At 40.8% G+C, this 16,255-nt stretch overlaps 1 protein-coding gene across 2 annotated transcripts; it reads left to right on the plus strand.

Moving 5' to 3' along the window:
* The first annotated feature begins 11,634 nt into the window (after window positions 1-11,634).
* LOC147881808 (pentatricopeptide repeat-containing protein At3g03580-like) lies at window positions 11,635-16,034 on the plus strand. Of its 2 annotated transcripts, none has more exons than XM_087401267.1 (3): window positions 11,635-11,973; window positions 12,077-12,144; window positions 12,237-16,034. In XM_087401267.1, the coding sequence occupies exons 1-3, from the start codon at window positions 11,757-11,759 to the stop codon at window positions 15,162-15,164; spliced, it is 3,213 nt and encodes a 1,070-aa protein (XP_087257393.1). In that variant the 5' UTR covers window positions 11,635-11,756; the 3' UTR covers window positions 15,165-16,034. The 2 variants fall into 2 exon arrangements, with proteins under 2 accessions (XP_087257393.1, XP_087257394.1); XM_087401268.1 differs by having other exon boundaries at window positions 11,915-11,973; window positions 12,248-16,034.
* Window positions 16,035-16,255: the final 221 nt, after the last annotated feature.

The following is a 16,255-nucleotide window of genomic DNA, read 5'->3' on the forward strand; positions in this document are numbered from 1 at the left end:
GATGGGACCCTGATCTCTTGGAGTTTGAAATTTGGCACGTGTGAAAGGTACACTTTATGCCTTGGAACTTGTGCCATTCATGATTTCATAATCAATTCCACAACCACTCTTCCCTCCCCTGCCTCCCAATCTTTCATCCCTGCCAGGACCCTCGCATCTTCCATTTCCTTCTCTCTCTGATCCTTTCCTACCCAGCACACTCCATCCAGACTGCAACCTGCCTGAAGAGTACTACCACTGCCAGATCTCTAGGTTACCTAGAGTGCAGAGTTCAAGCTAGTGAAAGAGCACGAGATTCACCAGTGCAACTCCAACAGCATGGAAAAGGAAAAAAAAGGTCAGAATTCTAAATTGTTTTCAATGTTTTTTGACATATATTTCTTCCATCCATTGGATTTTTGATGTCCAAATGTCTTCACTCAGCTCCACCCTTCTTGTTACATATTCAACTGATACTGTCCAAGAATGTGGTAAATCACCCAGGAATTTGATTAGGGATGGATATGAATAGAACCTAGAAATTTGCAACAAAATGCGAGGAGAGTGGTTTATACATCTCTAAGTAGCCCATATCGCATTTTGCTGCAAATTCTTGTTGTTGACACATTCCTCATGAAAAGCTTCACTCACCTCCAGCCTTTCTCTTGCATATCAAATCATACTCTCCAGGAATCAATGAGATGAACCTAGTGTTTGATTTGACATGCATATGAACAGAACTGGAGAATTTGCAACAAAATGCGAGGAGAGTGCTTTATATTTTCCAAATGGTCCCCCATCGCGTTTTGCTGCAAATTCCTATGTCTGATTTGGTTCTCACTTCTACCTCATTGTTTTGCTATCTTTGGCCTTGTGGAATTCTTCCTTGATGATGAGAAATGCTTTTGCTTTGGAACAGTTGACTCCCAGGCCCCACCTTTCAAGAGGAAGCTAGACTTTTTTGCTGCTATTATTAGACCACAGCAATCACCAGGTGAGTCATGAGAGCTCATGAAGGAATTATCTGGTGATATCCTATGCATTCACTGATTGCATATGTCAATGCATATAAATCATATTATCTCCATTGACAGGCTGAGGTACCATGTGAACAGAAGACTTGATAGCCTGCCTGATCAATATAAATTCAACTGTAACTTGCACACCAGAAAGTGCAGAGTGCTTGAGGAAACCATGGCATTCCTTATGTACATTGTCTTCAGTCATGAGTCTTTGGATGAACAAGGGCAGGAGACTGAAGAAGAAGACACATCTAAAGCAGAGGAAAAAGAGGATGTTTCTTTGGTAATAGAAATGCCAGAGCAAGAAGAAGATATCAACCTTCAGGATGAGGGGCTGCAAGTGGCTGCTCTTGACCTTGTTCAACTGAAGACAAAAACTCTTAGGGGAGCAGAGCCAGTTGAAGATTTTGATGTTCAGAGCAGCAACTATGCAGTGCCCATGCTTCCAGGTGTCTTGATTGGTGGAAAAGATTATGTTTTCCTCCATGATATAGAGTGTATGTTCAATTTGAGGGAGGACTATGCCATTTCCCTTATTGCCCAGGCTTCAAGGCTTGACAAGGAGGTTGGCATAGAGGATGACCATTCACTACTGGCTTTGGAAACAATTTTTGATCCTGCAGAGGCCCTTACTTTTTGTTTCAAAGAGGCTGAAAAGTTCCAAGAGCCAGATGAAGCTGCCTTCCAGCTCACACAGGAAGCTATGAATCTCTCAGCACTATACATAGAAAAGCTTAAAGAAGAGGCTGGACAAGAGGGGAGAGGAATAAATCTTTGGAAAGATGAACTGCTTGTTGCTGATGAAAATGAGAAGGTACTTTAAATCAAATACTTTGTCTTCTGCTTAACTTTGTTTTGTAGGTTGTGTATTGTCTCACTCCAATCTTTTGATATGTGGCAGCTATAAATTGAGGATGACACATTCCTCCAGAGATCAAGTGAAGCAGGCCGGTTGGGTTTCGCAAAATGTCAGGCCTAGCTCATTATATTCATGATCTAGGCAGTGCTAAGATCTTGATTTACCATAGGCAGTTGAGCAACAATGGAGAAGCCATTGTTTACTTCTTAAAATGTTTGTCCAGGGCTTTAGGTGGACATGATCTTTCATGGCAAAAGGAAAAGATCATTTTGATAGAGAGGTTGTCTGCCATAGATATATTTGGAGATTATGTGAATAAGCAAGCCTCTAGGGCCGCTTACTTTTTGTCTTACACTTCTTATGCATTAGCATGTGGTGTTAAGGAGCCCAAATGTCTGGAGGGCTATGGAAAACACAAGCTCATAAGGTTTCGAGAGCCACCCACAATTGCATCAGGCCACACAATCCAAGAAGAAGAACAGGTGGAGACAGCTGAAGAAAAGGATACCCCTCCCAGACAAGCAACAGAGGCAAGCATTGATAAACAGACAGTCGACATCAAGCCAATAAAGAAGAAAAAGACTCCAATCAAGATTAAAAAGAGAGTTCCGATCGGTAGGCCTTGGGAGAAATAGGATTTAGTCATCAAATATAGCACAAACATAATATTAAAGTTGAACTGATTTGTACAAAGTCTTTGATATCTGGTATGATCTTGTATAAATGAACAATAAGTTGAAGATGAAATGATTTGTACATTTAGATAGAGTGGTGTCGTTAAATATTAAACAAACAATATATTGAAATTGTGAACAAATTGTATTATGTTTAGATCATATGTTTCACAAAAGAAATACTTTTGATGCATAACACCAAGAGTCACTTGTTCCACAAAAAAAAATTCTATTGATTGAGTTTGAAAACATGTGGACATAACACCAATAAGTTACAAATGAGTCCTATTCATGTTTACTTGTCCATTTATGGTTTCTAAATATCTTCGATTCCCTCCATTGTCTATGTCTCTCTGTTGCCATTGAATTGTCTAGAGTTTGTCTTCATCTTTGCTTTTGGGCTAGAAGAAAAGCAAGCTTGATTTTGGAGCTAGCAACTTTTCTTTTAGCATGCAGCCTCTGTAGTATGCCTCGATAAAACCATTGGAAGACTTCCTTCAGACTATTTGCCTTCTGACTCCCTCCATAGTGTTGTGTGTGTCTGAAAAATGCATTACGTGCCATGTAGTGAGACTTCTCCATGCCTTGGGTAGACCAAATTGATGGGCATCCATACTTTTTGACAAAATAGGGAAGGTGGTTGTAGATGATATGCTGTAAGACATAAGAATGCATAGTAAGTAATAAAAAAAAGAGGATCACACTTAAGTAAAAGAAGAAGACAGAACCTTACCATGTAGTGAGTTATATTGCAGGCTATCCACGCGTCTTTCATTGACTTCCCAAAATGTTTAATTGCCTCCTCAAAGTTCTTGTAATCACTCTTTGTCCATGTTACTTTGTCATAGAACATGAAGAGTTGATCAACAGACCTCCACACCTCTGCCTTCCTATTTCGTGCTTCCCCATCTGCCTCATGATCTTTCACAGCATTATGGACTTGCTTCCACAATCCATAATTAATCTTTGAAATTGTTCTACCTTGCCTTACTTGCTTACTGTGTTTGGGTCGAGACAAGAATCTTCTTGCCTTAACACCACGAATAGAGGGCTTGATTGGTACCTCCTTGCCATTGGTATACTTTTTAAAATCCTTTGTGATTTGAACATCTCCTCCATGTAGACCTATATCGGATAACACTTTTTCCAATGCTTGAAGAGCATCCTTTCTATTTTTTTCGAGACGGAGTTTCCAAGCAAATCCAATATATAAAAATACCAATTTCTCAATAATTCGACATAGACCATGCAATGTGCAGATGTGAACATTACATAGTGGAATGTCCAGAATGGCCTTGAAGTCAGGGTCAACTTTATCTCTATTAGGTGCTCTCTTCCACCATTTTGAATCCATTACTTGAGCTGATTCTTTGCAGTAAAGACAAGGAGACTTTGAGTTGCCTCCTTTACTAACGTTATACATGCACTTAAGTGTTTTAAGATCCCCGGCCATGTGCCACTCTACTTGAAAATCACCTTTTCCTGCAACATGGAGATTCTCGCCTTGCACTTGTCTTTTGATTATTCTTGGTATTTCTGTGTGGTGAAACACCCAATCTAGTGTTTCATGGTCTTCTGTCTTCACATGCCAGATTATAGAAAACAAAAGTCTTACTATAACAGATTTGAAAACAATGACCAAAATCAAGTACAAAACAAAAAATGATCATACCTGGAATGAGCCTAACCACCAGATGTGTTTCTCTGACTGCACACTAAAATACTTCAAACTCGCTTCAGTCAATGATGTATCAATTGCTCCATTCATCAATGTAATAGTAACTGTTTCCATTTTCTTTTCCTTTAGAACCTCACACTCATCCAGTTTGATAACAAATTTCAAAATGCCTTTGCACTCCTCAAATGTTATTCCATAAAACTCGACCATTCTTCTTTGAAGTTGTTGTAGATCTACAAATATATTGTTCCAAGGATCATACACAGTGGTTCCTTTACCACCATGAAATATTTCTTTAATATGGATATATTGCCCAATAAATTCATCTATACTTTCATTCAAATGACCTCTTATCCTCCACACGGTTGCTGGATTTGGCAGTAAAACTCGTTTAATCCTTTGATCTTTCAAAGTTGAGGATATCGCATGGAAATCGAACTATATCCCTTCCTGCTAACTCCACTAACATCAAGAGCCTCTTGGATTATAGTGCCATCAACTTGATTATTGGATACAAAGTCCTCTACAACATTGCGTTTGACTGTTTTGTATTTTTTTTCCTCAATCAAACCTTTTGCTACACCACAAGAAAGCAATCCTTTCATTTGTTTAACAGGAAGAAGGTTCGGGTCCATATTTTCTTTTGCAGGCTCCAATAATTTCCTGTAGTAACAACACAATATGCCTATATCATTCAACACCTCCATTCTTGTTTTGCGGTAATCGACGAAATAGATATTCATTTGAGAGCCTTTTTGAGTATACAAAATGATAACTTTCAATCTAACCTTGCTTCCTGAATTCGTCGCCTGCATCCACCAGTCCCAGCCTTCAAATTTGCAATGTTTTTAATCTTCCTGCTATGTAGTCTGTCTCCAAGCATGGTTCTCTTCTTTCTTGCTCTTGTCAACTCTTTTTTACTCTTTGAATGCTCCTCAATTTCATTCTGCAACTGCTGCTCCAATTTTGCACGAATGGCTATCTCCTGCATCTTGGCCCCCTTTTCTTGTAGGTACATCATTTTATACGTTTCCGCAAATGCAGACTGCACTGAAATATAACCAAGAAGTCCATTTTGTCCATCGCCGGCAAACCTCAGTAATGTGGTGGGATTGACAAATGGAGGTGTAGAGTTTTTTACTTGACATTTTGGATATATGCTTCCATCGCACCATAAGTCAATATGTTGAAGCCCTTCTCTTCTCATATTTTCCCGCTGTTGAGCATTCAGCACCATATCCTTTCGTCTTTTTTGTGTTGGAGCATATTGTTCTTCTAAGTCGATGTGAAGATGGTGTAATCACTTCTTCTGAGATAGTGACTCACTAGTATCGACCATTTTTTGTGCTTCTGAGGTTGCGAAGTTTGTTTTTCAATCTCATAGTCATTTTGTAACATGAATCGTGGAAGTGTGGCGGTATCCATGTGAATATTTTGAAAACTTGCAATCACCAAGTTCAGTGATGGATTCTTTATGAAAGGCCTGCACACTCGGCAAAAGAGATGTGGAATCTTTGGTAAACAAAAAAAAATCTAAGGAGATATTTAATGCAAAATCGTGTTAGTCAGACAAAAGATTATCTTATTCCTTTTTGAATTGACAGTTCTGTAGTCCTTACTGACAGTTCTGAGCCACGTTTCCGTATTTTACTATTTTTGAGGTCTTTTAGGAGAGAAATAAATCAAAAAATAGTGAATTTCTTACAGGGCCCCAAAATGAGTTCCCTTTTTCCCTAATGACAATTCACCGCACCTAGGAAAATCCCTCTCCTACCCCTTCCACACTCTCCAAGCCCCCTTCCATCCCTATGATGAATCTTTTGTTGCAACCTCGATGCCCCTTCATAATTCTGCCCAAGTCATAGGATCCATTGTTTGCCTTGGCTCTCCATCCAACAACACTCCACTAGCCATAGCCATGACCAAGGGAGTTGCAGGATGGGGAGCCCAAGGAAATGGGTCTTAAGGGGTGATCCATTGTTTGCCTTGGCTCTCCATCCTGCAACACTCCACCAGCCATAGCCATGACCAAGGGAGTTGCAGGATGGGGACCCAAGGGAAACGGGTCTTAAGGGGGGGATTGCAGAATGGATTTCAAGTCCATCGCATTGATCCCATTCTCAGCTATGAATGTCCATCGTCGTCATTCCATCAGGCACTGGGAGAGAACTCAACTTGGTGATGAGCCTCTTGTAATTGAGCACAACCTTCGACACTGGGGAAAACTTAACTTTGTGATGAGCATTAACACACTGAGAGCATGCGTTAGTATGTTGGAGCTCACCCCTAGATTGAGTTCCCTGACCACTGTCAAAGGTTGTTCGTCGCATTTGATCCCAGCCGTTCTCAGCTATACAAATGTTCGTTGTCATCGTTCTATTAGGCACTTGGAGAGAACTCAACTTGGTGATGAGCCTCTCATAATTGAGAACAACCTTTGGCACTTGGAAACGAGAACTCAACTTGGAGATGAGCTCTAACACACTGAGAGCATCAATGTGCTGGAGCTCACCACCAGATTAAGTTCCCTGCCCACTGCCAAAAGTTGTGCTCGATTGAGCTCACCACCAAGTTGAGTTCTTTCTCCCAGTGCCTTGAAGGAAGTTGCTATGAAGAAGGTTATGTTCAATTACAAGGTGCTCATATTGTCCCCTGCATACGAGGCACCTGGTCAAAATTGTAAGAAAGTTCTAACAAGGGCAAAAAGAGACACCAGGTCCCACCACAGTGGTGTTGTTGACAAGTGCTAAAAGAGTTTTAAAAAGTGTCACAAAGACAAAGTGCTAGCATCTTTGGATGTAATCTCTTTTGTTAAATGTTTGCTTTGGATGTAATTTCTTTTGTTTCAATTTCAATGTAGCACCATTATCGCAAAAACTATTGTTGTTGTTACTCTGGTAGTGAAAGTGGCTTTAAAGAAGCACAAATGGCATATTTTTTCCCTCGTTTACATTTTACTATAACCATAGGGATCGTTGCATAAGAAACTGTTGAAAAAACTATTGTTACTATAGTGAAAATGGTTCACAAATGCCCTCATTTAGGATTTACTGCAACCAATGCAACTGGTACGATTGTACTGCAACCAATGCAACTAGTACGATTGTACTGCAACCAATGCAACCGGTACGATTGCTGCACAAGCAATTGTTGTAGAAGGACTAAAATAGGACTACATTTTCCTTGCCTTGGAACTAAAATAGCTCTAAGAACTAGCAGAAATTGTTGCACAAGGACTAGAATAGCTTCAAAATAGGAGTAAATTTTCCTTGGTTCAGAACTATAATAACTCCAATAACCAGCATGGTGGTTTAGAACTATAATAACCCCAATAACCAGTGCAGTGGCTGCAAGGAAACTATCATAAATTGCAAATATCTACATTCATAAATTGCAAATGTCTGTAATGTCCTTAGCTTGGAACTAAAATAACTCCAGGTAAGGGTCAACCACAACTACAAGCTAAAAAATATGAAAGAGATTGTGTGAGGTGATGAAATTTCTAAGAGGTTATTTTTGCTAGAGTTTTGGGTCAACATTCGCTTGGGTGTAGCCAATCCCAAAACTATTTTCGGGGCCATTTTGGGGCCATGACACGATGTGTTGATGGGTGAGATTTTGAATTTTGTGCCAACCCGCGCTCTCGCTGAAAGTTTTTCTGGCATCATGATTGCCACAATGGCGTAATGAGACACAATCTTATCATTATCAACACCACACAGCTTGAAACATGGCACTATATGCATTTACTCATGAGCAAAAGGACTGTTGCTCTGCCTCTGGCCTAACTACATCACACAGCTTTTGCCTTGCCACCTGTCATTGCACTGCCTCGCCATCCATCACTGCGCAACACAATATTTTATTGCAATGACCACCGTGCCGATTCAAGCAATGATGTTACCATGGAGCGACCACCACGTTGGCTTGACTACATCACAAAAAATTTCCCTTGCCACCTATCATTATGGAGCTTTGTCACATAATCTTTTGTTGCACTGACTGCCGTGCTGGTTCGGGCAATGATGTTGGCATGGATAGACCACCAGATTGGCATGAAGACCATTGTGGCATGTCAATCCCTAAGGGGAACCCCTCAAGGTCCATATCCGCAACCACCGTGCTGGTTGTTGGAGCTATTTTAGTTCTAAACCAAGGAAAATATAGTCTTATTTTGGAGCTATTTTAGTCCTATTAGTCCTTGTGCAACAATTTCTCAATCCCAATATGCTAGATATTAGCTCACAGTAAACCACTTTTGTAACCAAATGCAAATCATGATGCAAGTCTTGTCTTCAAACAAAAACTCAAACTCTAGATGCATAAACACACATCAATACAATCTCTCTAAATAAAATAAGCACCACACATAAGATAAAGGCAAGTTGCACCATCTCATTTAGACAAAGATAAAGACACATTGTGCCATCAAAGGAATTGAAAGTGTATGCATGTGTGTGTGTGTGTCGTGTGTGTGCAACCTGAAAAATCATGCACAATGAGACAAGATCAGAAAAAATTCAACATTCTAAATGTTGATGAGAGCTTTCTTCCCAATTTGGACTAATGCATGTGCTTTGTGTTTTCCACATGAATTATCCTGTGAGATGGCAAGGGAGATTCATGGTCATCTTGCAAGATAATTCTCTTGGCAAACCCAATGCACCTGCAACAGTTGGCCACTTTAGCACTCACAATAAGCATGCTCTCTCTCTCTCTCTCTCTCTCTCTCTCTCTCTCTCTCTCTCTCTTAGGCACGTGCGTGCACATGCGCGCGCGCACACACACACACACACACACACACACACTTTTCTTACGATTAAATTGTGGTGCACCTTATCTCAACATGCTAAGTGTAGGAGCTATGGACTATAATCTTGCTGAATGAAGAGTGCTTATGGCTCTCAAAAGCTTTCTATACCCAAAAAATGAGTGGGAAAGCTAGTTAAAGCTATTGCCAATAGGAGTACTTATACCGCTTGTATAACTGCAAGTACCATTGATTCAACACCATTTATAGCCGATTTTTAAAAAAATACCACTGATGTGTGGACTTATACTACCGGTTTTATTGTACTGACTCAACTGATATATTGACTACTACCACCGATATATTTATTCAGTTCACAATTGGATTTTTAGGTTACCAATGTGATCATGTTACTATCATGAGTTTTGGGAATGAAATTGATGTTTGTGGATAATGGGTTAACTGAAACATGAAAATGTTAACAGAATCCGTACTCTAAGGAAAATTCTTCATTAATAGATGATGTTGCATCTTTTGTGATTTTGTAAGAAAGAGTGGTTATGATTTTTGAAGATATCCTGGTTATGATTTTTGAAGATATCCTTTTGAGATCCTATGCAGATGATTTGGTCTACTGTTTTTGAATCCTATGTAGACAAGCAGCATTGTAATTCATGCAAAATTTTGATTTCCCTCAGCTAGTTCTATGAAATGTGTGTGGACTCTCTTTATATTATTACTTGTCTTTGTGGAGCTTTTTCAATTAGCTTTACGTGAATGACTAGACTATATCTTTATCTAATTGCTCTTTCTCCCCCTACTTGTTTTACTGGGGGGATGTTTTGGAATTTTATGCTATTGGTTGTAAACCTTGTGGGGTGGGTGATTGAACGTATGAGAGTATTTAGAAATAGTGACTTTGCCACATGGTACTTGCAGCCATGGCAGCTAATATATGGGTTGAAGGTTCATGAAAGGTTAATTGACTCCAAGCATTGTGGCTACGTTTTCTCACCTCTCGCAGTTGGATGGCTCATGAGAGTCTCCACAAGTCATTTGGGTGCCTCTTGGCTGGAAACAGAATCAGCTAAGCAATGATTGTTGAGTATTTACAAAACTCAAATGATTTTTTATGAAATGTTAATGCTAGTAATGAGCTTTTTTAGCCTGTGTGGTGGTATCTCTTTAAACATAAAAAGGGGGGAGAGATATCCACACAAGGGAGAAATGTGTGTGTGTGTGTGTGTGTGTGTGAGAGAGAGAGAGAGAGAGAGAGAGAGAGAGAGAGAGAGAGAGAGACAGAGAGAGAGAGAGAGAGAGAGAGAGAGATTGTGTGTGTGTGTGTGTGTGTGTGAGAGAGAGAGAGAGAGAGAGAGAGAGAGAGAGAGAGAGAGAGAGAGAGGGAGGGAGGGGGGGGGAGCTGACATGATGTGATTGTATTAAGTTCCTTTTGAGACCCTACAAGATCTATATACAATCATAATTGCTAAGCCAGTTATAATTCCTAAACTCCACTTAAAAGGTCTTGATAAGTTGAGAGGCTAGCAAACTACCATGTATTATCAAGCTAAAAACTATGTTTGAATACTATGACTATATTATTAAGTTGAAAACTATGATTGCATTGCATTAAGACGAAACTATGAGGAACAAGCAAACTGTGATGTATTATTACACTGAAAGCTAAGTACTAAGCTCAAAATTGACTATACTACATTTGTTGTATCTGCTAAAGCAAGGATTAAGGGGGGTGTGTGTGTGTGTGTGTGTGTGTAAGAGAGAGAGAGGGGTGCTATGATATGATTGTATGAAAGTCCTCTTAAAAGAGAGAGAGTACTCATTTGAACATTGATTAAAAAATAAGTTAATTGAAATAAATTTTCCATTTTTAAATTATTTTGAATCTTTGTATCTTTGAGTATCTCCTAGAGGTAGCTCATATGGTAATTGATGTTTGATACATTAAAGGTTATCCAAAATTTTTGCATCCAAAGTATATTGATGTTTGATGCATTAGAGGTTATCCAAAACATTTACATGTAGAAGACACTGATTGGAAGAATAGAATCACATACATATAAATATAGATTCTTAAGAACATTTCCAAGAATAAATATATAAATATAGATTCTTAAGAACGTTTCCAATAATAAATGTATAGGGTATTTCTAAGATTATTACTGATAAATGTATTCCTTATAGTGTAGTTTCTATTAACTCCATGGACCATATAATATCCTTTAAGCATAGAGGCAATGCTTACGCACACTTGTTTCAGTTGCATGTATTATGGGAATTGAGTTATGAGGTTGTTTACACATGCGAAAGGGTGCCCAAGTATATCTCGATGTGTGGGCGCCATGGTTGCCCATGTGGGTATTACGAAATTGAGTGACCACCCATGGGCACCCCAGATCTTTGGCTGCCAATATAAGGGCTTGGAGAGGGAAGGACGTGGCGTCCGGGTAGGAATGGAAGGTTTGGCGTGGGGGGCACTGTGTGTGCAACAAGATGCCCACCCATCGTTAAAAAACTCCCCTCTTTACTAACATGAAATCCAGATGATATCCATGAAGAAGCCCATTGTATGCTCTCTAGCATAACCTCATGATCAATGTGGCCGTTCTGTGACCCACAATGATGATGAAAAGAAGGAACGTGATGATGATGACAATGAGGAGAAGATGCAGAAATGCAAGAGATGAAGATCTTTAAGAAGCAAAATGAATGGCTATAGTACTTATAAGACTTCTATTACCTTCCCACTCATTGGGTTCCCTCAGTTCTTCCCGAGATGATCCAGATTTATACAGAAAGAGGCAGGGATCCTTGTCACTCAATAAAAGAATGGAGCCCAATCGTCGCCCCGGTTCGTGGCACGAAGCTTTTCCGTTTTGGAGATCCGCAGTCCATTTTGTTGGCAGCTCGTCTGCGCAGGCTATCAACCTTGAACTCTCCGATGGCTGCCCTCGAGGACAGTGGAACGGTTGTGGAGGAACGTTCGCGTCCAGGTACTGCCATCCGTAAACCCGGCTAAGTATTTTACATGGGTAATTTAGTAGAAAGCTGGATAAGGAGCTTCACCCACGCCTGGCGATTGATTTTCATGCTTAGGCACCGAGCGCTTATGGAAGGGGTACTTCACGGATCCCTCTCAGTGGTGGGACAACCGTGAGAGCAAAGTAAGTGTGAGACGAGCCTGACCTGAAATGATTTGCATAGGTGAAGCTTTTGATTGTATAGTCTGACGAGACTGTTGTGGATCTTAACATAGAAAAATCGAAGATCTCCTGATTTGAAGCATAAGATTACAGAGGAGTCGCTCTGGATAGACTGCTGGTATAATCCGAGTTGGGTTAAGGACATGCTTGAGAAAAAGGCCAAAGCATCCACTGATAAGGCCCAAGACCGTTGCTTGATGGAGTCTGGCAACGCTGGCTTCAGGTCTCGAGTACAGGCGAATGCATCTAAAGCTCAAGAACTGCAAGAGGAGAGTAACTGGGAAACACTTAGCTTAGAGGAGGCACTCACGTCTATAGAATGCATGCCCCAGCTACCTTCAATTCAGGACTTCACATGCATCATGCAGAAGTGCAGAACAAAGAAAAATCTAGTGAATACCAAGCGCTTGTATGCCTACATGTGCAAAAGGGGGCTGGAAGATCATACATCTCTTGGGAATTACCTCGTCCCAATGTTTGTCAAAGCTGGAAGCATGTGCGATGCTCAGCTGGTTTTCAACAAGCTGGTTGATCGGAATGTGCATTCTTGGACTCATCTCATCATGGGTTATACTGAATGTGGGGAATCACACCATGCCCTCGACCTCTACCAAAAGATGCAAGAGGATTCTGTACATCCTAGCAAGTATACCTTTGTGGCCCTTCTGAAGGCTTGTGCTAGGCTTAAAGATGCAGAGAGAGGCCAAGAAATGCATGCCGACATTGCAAGAAACAGGTTGGAAAGAGATCTTTTTGTTGGCAGCACCTTGGTGGATATGTATGCCAAATGTGGCTTGCTTACGAAAGCACAGGAAGCGTTTGACAAGCTGCCAGTTCGAGACATAGTTTCTTGGAATGCCCTAATTGCAGGATATGCTGAGCATGGGCTTGGTAAGGAAGCACTGAAAAGTTTTGAACAGATGCAACTCGAGGGTTTCTCTCCAGATGCTGTCACATTTTTCAGCATCTTGAAAGCCTGCGGCAGCATACAAGCCATAAACAAGGGCCGAGAAATACATGCTGAGATTGTGAGAAAGGGGCTGGAAAGAGATCTTCTTGTTGGCAACTCCTTGGTGGATATGTATGCCAAGTGTGGCTCTCTTGCAAGAGCACGACAAGCATTTGGCAAGCTGCCAGTTCGAAATGTGGCCTCGTGGACTGCATTAATAGCAGGATATGCCGAGCAGGGATTTGGTGACGAAGCGCTCAATTGTTTTGAACAGATGCAACTAAAGGGTGTCTCTCCAGATGCTGTCACATTTGTTTGTAGCTTGATAGCTTGTGGCAGCATAGGAGCCATAGAGAAGGGCCGAGGAATACATGCTGAGATTGCAAGAAAGGGGCTAGAAAGAGACCCTTTTGTTGGCAACACGGTGGTGGATATGTATGCCAAATGTGGATCGCTTGCAGAAGCACGGGAAGCATTTGACAATGTGCCAATTCGAAATGAGGTCTTGTGGAATGCACTAATTGCAGGATATGCCGAGCATGGGTTTGGTGAGGAAGCACTTAGCTGTTTCGATCAGATGCAAATGGAGGGGCTCTCTCCAACTGCTGTCACATTTGTTTGCAGCTTGAAAGCTTGTGGGAGCATAGGAGCTATAGACAAAGGCCAAAAAATACATGCTGAGATAGCCAAGAAGGGACTGGAAGGTGATCTTTTTGTTGGCAGCACCTTGGTGGATATGTATGCCAAATGTGGCTGGCTTGCGAAAGCACAAGAAGCATTTGACAAGCTGACAGTTCGGAACGATGTCTCCTGGAATGCTTTAATTGCAGGATATGCCGAGCATGGTCTTGGTGAGGAAGCGCTGAACTGTGTTGAACAGATGCAGCTTGATGGTCTCCCTCCAGATGCTGTCACATATGTTTTCAGCTTGAAAGGTTGTGGCTGCATAGGAGCCATAGACAAGGGCCAAGAAATACATGTTGAGATTTCGAGAAAGGGTTTGGAAAAAGATCTTTTTGTTGGCAGCACATTGGTGGATATGTATGCTAAATGTGGCTCACTTGCAAAAGCACAGGAAGCGTTTGACAAGCTGCCAGTTCGAAACGAGGTCTCATGGAATGCACTAATTGCAGGATACGCCCAGTTAGGAGAAAATGAAACTGTTTTCCTTATGCTCGAGAGAATGAGACAAGAAGGAATAAAACCAGACATGGTCACATTCTCTATTCTTCTAAGTGTATGTAGTCACACAGGATTAGTGCACAAGGGCCAGATGTACTTTGAGGCCATGAGCAATGACTATGGCATTTCTCCAACGATCGAGCACTACGTTGGCATGGTTGATCTTCTTGGCCGTGCAGGCCAATTACATGAGGCAGTCACGATGGTGAAGAAGATGCCTTTCCATCCTAACCTATTAGTTTGGCATACATTGTTGGGTGCTTGTCGAAAGTGGGGTAATGTGGAGCTTGGAAGACTGGCCTTTGAACATGCAGTGCAATTGGATGAAAAAGATGCCACAGCTTATGTCTTGATGTCTAACATCTATGCAGATGCTCACATGCTGGATGAAGAGGAGGAAGTTGAGGCAATGAGAGTGGAAAAACAAGCATGGAAGAAGGCAGAACAGAGTTGGTGGACTGACATTGGCGGAATCGTGCATTCATTTTTTGAGGGGGATACAAAACATTCCCAAAGTGAAAACATATATGCAAAGCTAGAGGATCTTTCCCTCAAAATGAGGGAGGAAGGGCATATCCCAGATTTGTGTTGGGTTTCACGGGGCATATCCATTGATGATAACAAAGATGGGTTATGTGGGCACAGTGAGAAGCTGGCTATTGCATGTGCTCTAATCAATACACCCCAGGGGACACCCATACGTGTTGTCAAAAATCTCCAGGTTTGTAATGACTGTCATGCGGCTACTGCACTGATATCGAAGATAGAGCAACGAACTATTCTTGTCAGAGATGCAAACCGCTTTCATGTCTTTAAGGAAGGAAACTGTGCTTGTGGGGACTATTTGTGATGCTACTGCGTTTAGTCACTGTCCTTTATATATTTATGCTAGAGCATGGAATGATACGTGAAGTGTATTCAGAGGAGGATGAAATTCTGCCTGATGATGATTGTGCCATAAGTACCCAACTCCTTGATACTGCAAAATGCAATATACATCTCCGTTGCTCTTGGAACAAGTCGGGACTGTGACAGTGTTGGAACAACATCACTATTTTCCTCCCGTTTACAACTCTTTGCATGTTGTGATTGAAGATGAATTTCAAAGTGACCAACCCTCAAGAACCAATAACATGACCACTCTCTAACAGGTGCAAAGTGAGCTCTAAATGCTCCTCAGTGCAGTAAGCTCACAAATCTCATCGATTCTAATGCAAATGAAAGATGCAAATGCTTAGTCCATCCTTTATGAACAATTGTGATTGTTAGAATGCCAAGGCAATTCATGATGGTAGGTGATAAAAAAGGTCTCTTTACAGCTTGCTACAAGGTGTGAGGTGTTTGAGAATCTCGTAAATATCCACTTTAACGTGGGCAAGGTCTTCCCCCTCCTCCATGGTGTAGAGGGTTGTAATGCTTAGACCATAGTGGCACAAGGTATAGATATGATGAACGGAGAGCACTATGTGCACAGAGAATGAGATAATGAAGGTCTATACATTATGTGAGAATCACAATGTGGAGCCACAAGCAAATCTGATGATGATTGTAGATAGTGTGGAAAGTGGTAATGTAGCAAGCTACATAAACAACTCAAATATTACAAAGACAACGAATGCATGTTGGGAATATGTCCCCGATGGTTTGGGGATGACCACAATGTAACCATAGATGAATATGGAATTATCGTAACCATAGCTACAAAGGACATCAATGTAGGAGAGGATATTTAAAAGATTACGACTTCTTGGAGACGAGCAATGGAGAAAATCCATCTTTGTAATTTTATATTTTATGTTTCAATATAACATAAATTTCTTGTAAAACACAAGGAAATTGAGTGTAGATGATATTCTTATGGAAATTCCATTATACAAATGCATTAAATTATGCAAAAGTAGTAAGCAAACATAGCATCAACAATATAGTTGAAAGGAATAA

This window comes from Dipteris shenzhenensis, chromosome 30, assembly GCF_047967505.1.
Source record: "Dipteris shenzhenensis isolate YYH24624 ecotype China chromosome 30, Dip_SZ_1.0, whole genome shotgun sequence".
Lineage (NCBI taxonomy): Eukaryota > Viridiplantae > Streptophyta > Polypodiopsida > Gleicheniales > Dipteridaceae > Dipteris > Dipteris shenzhenensis.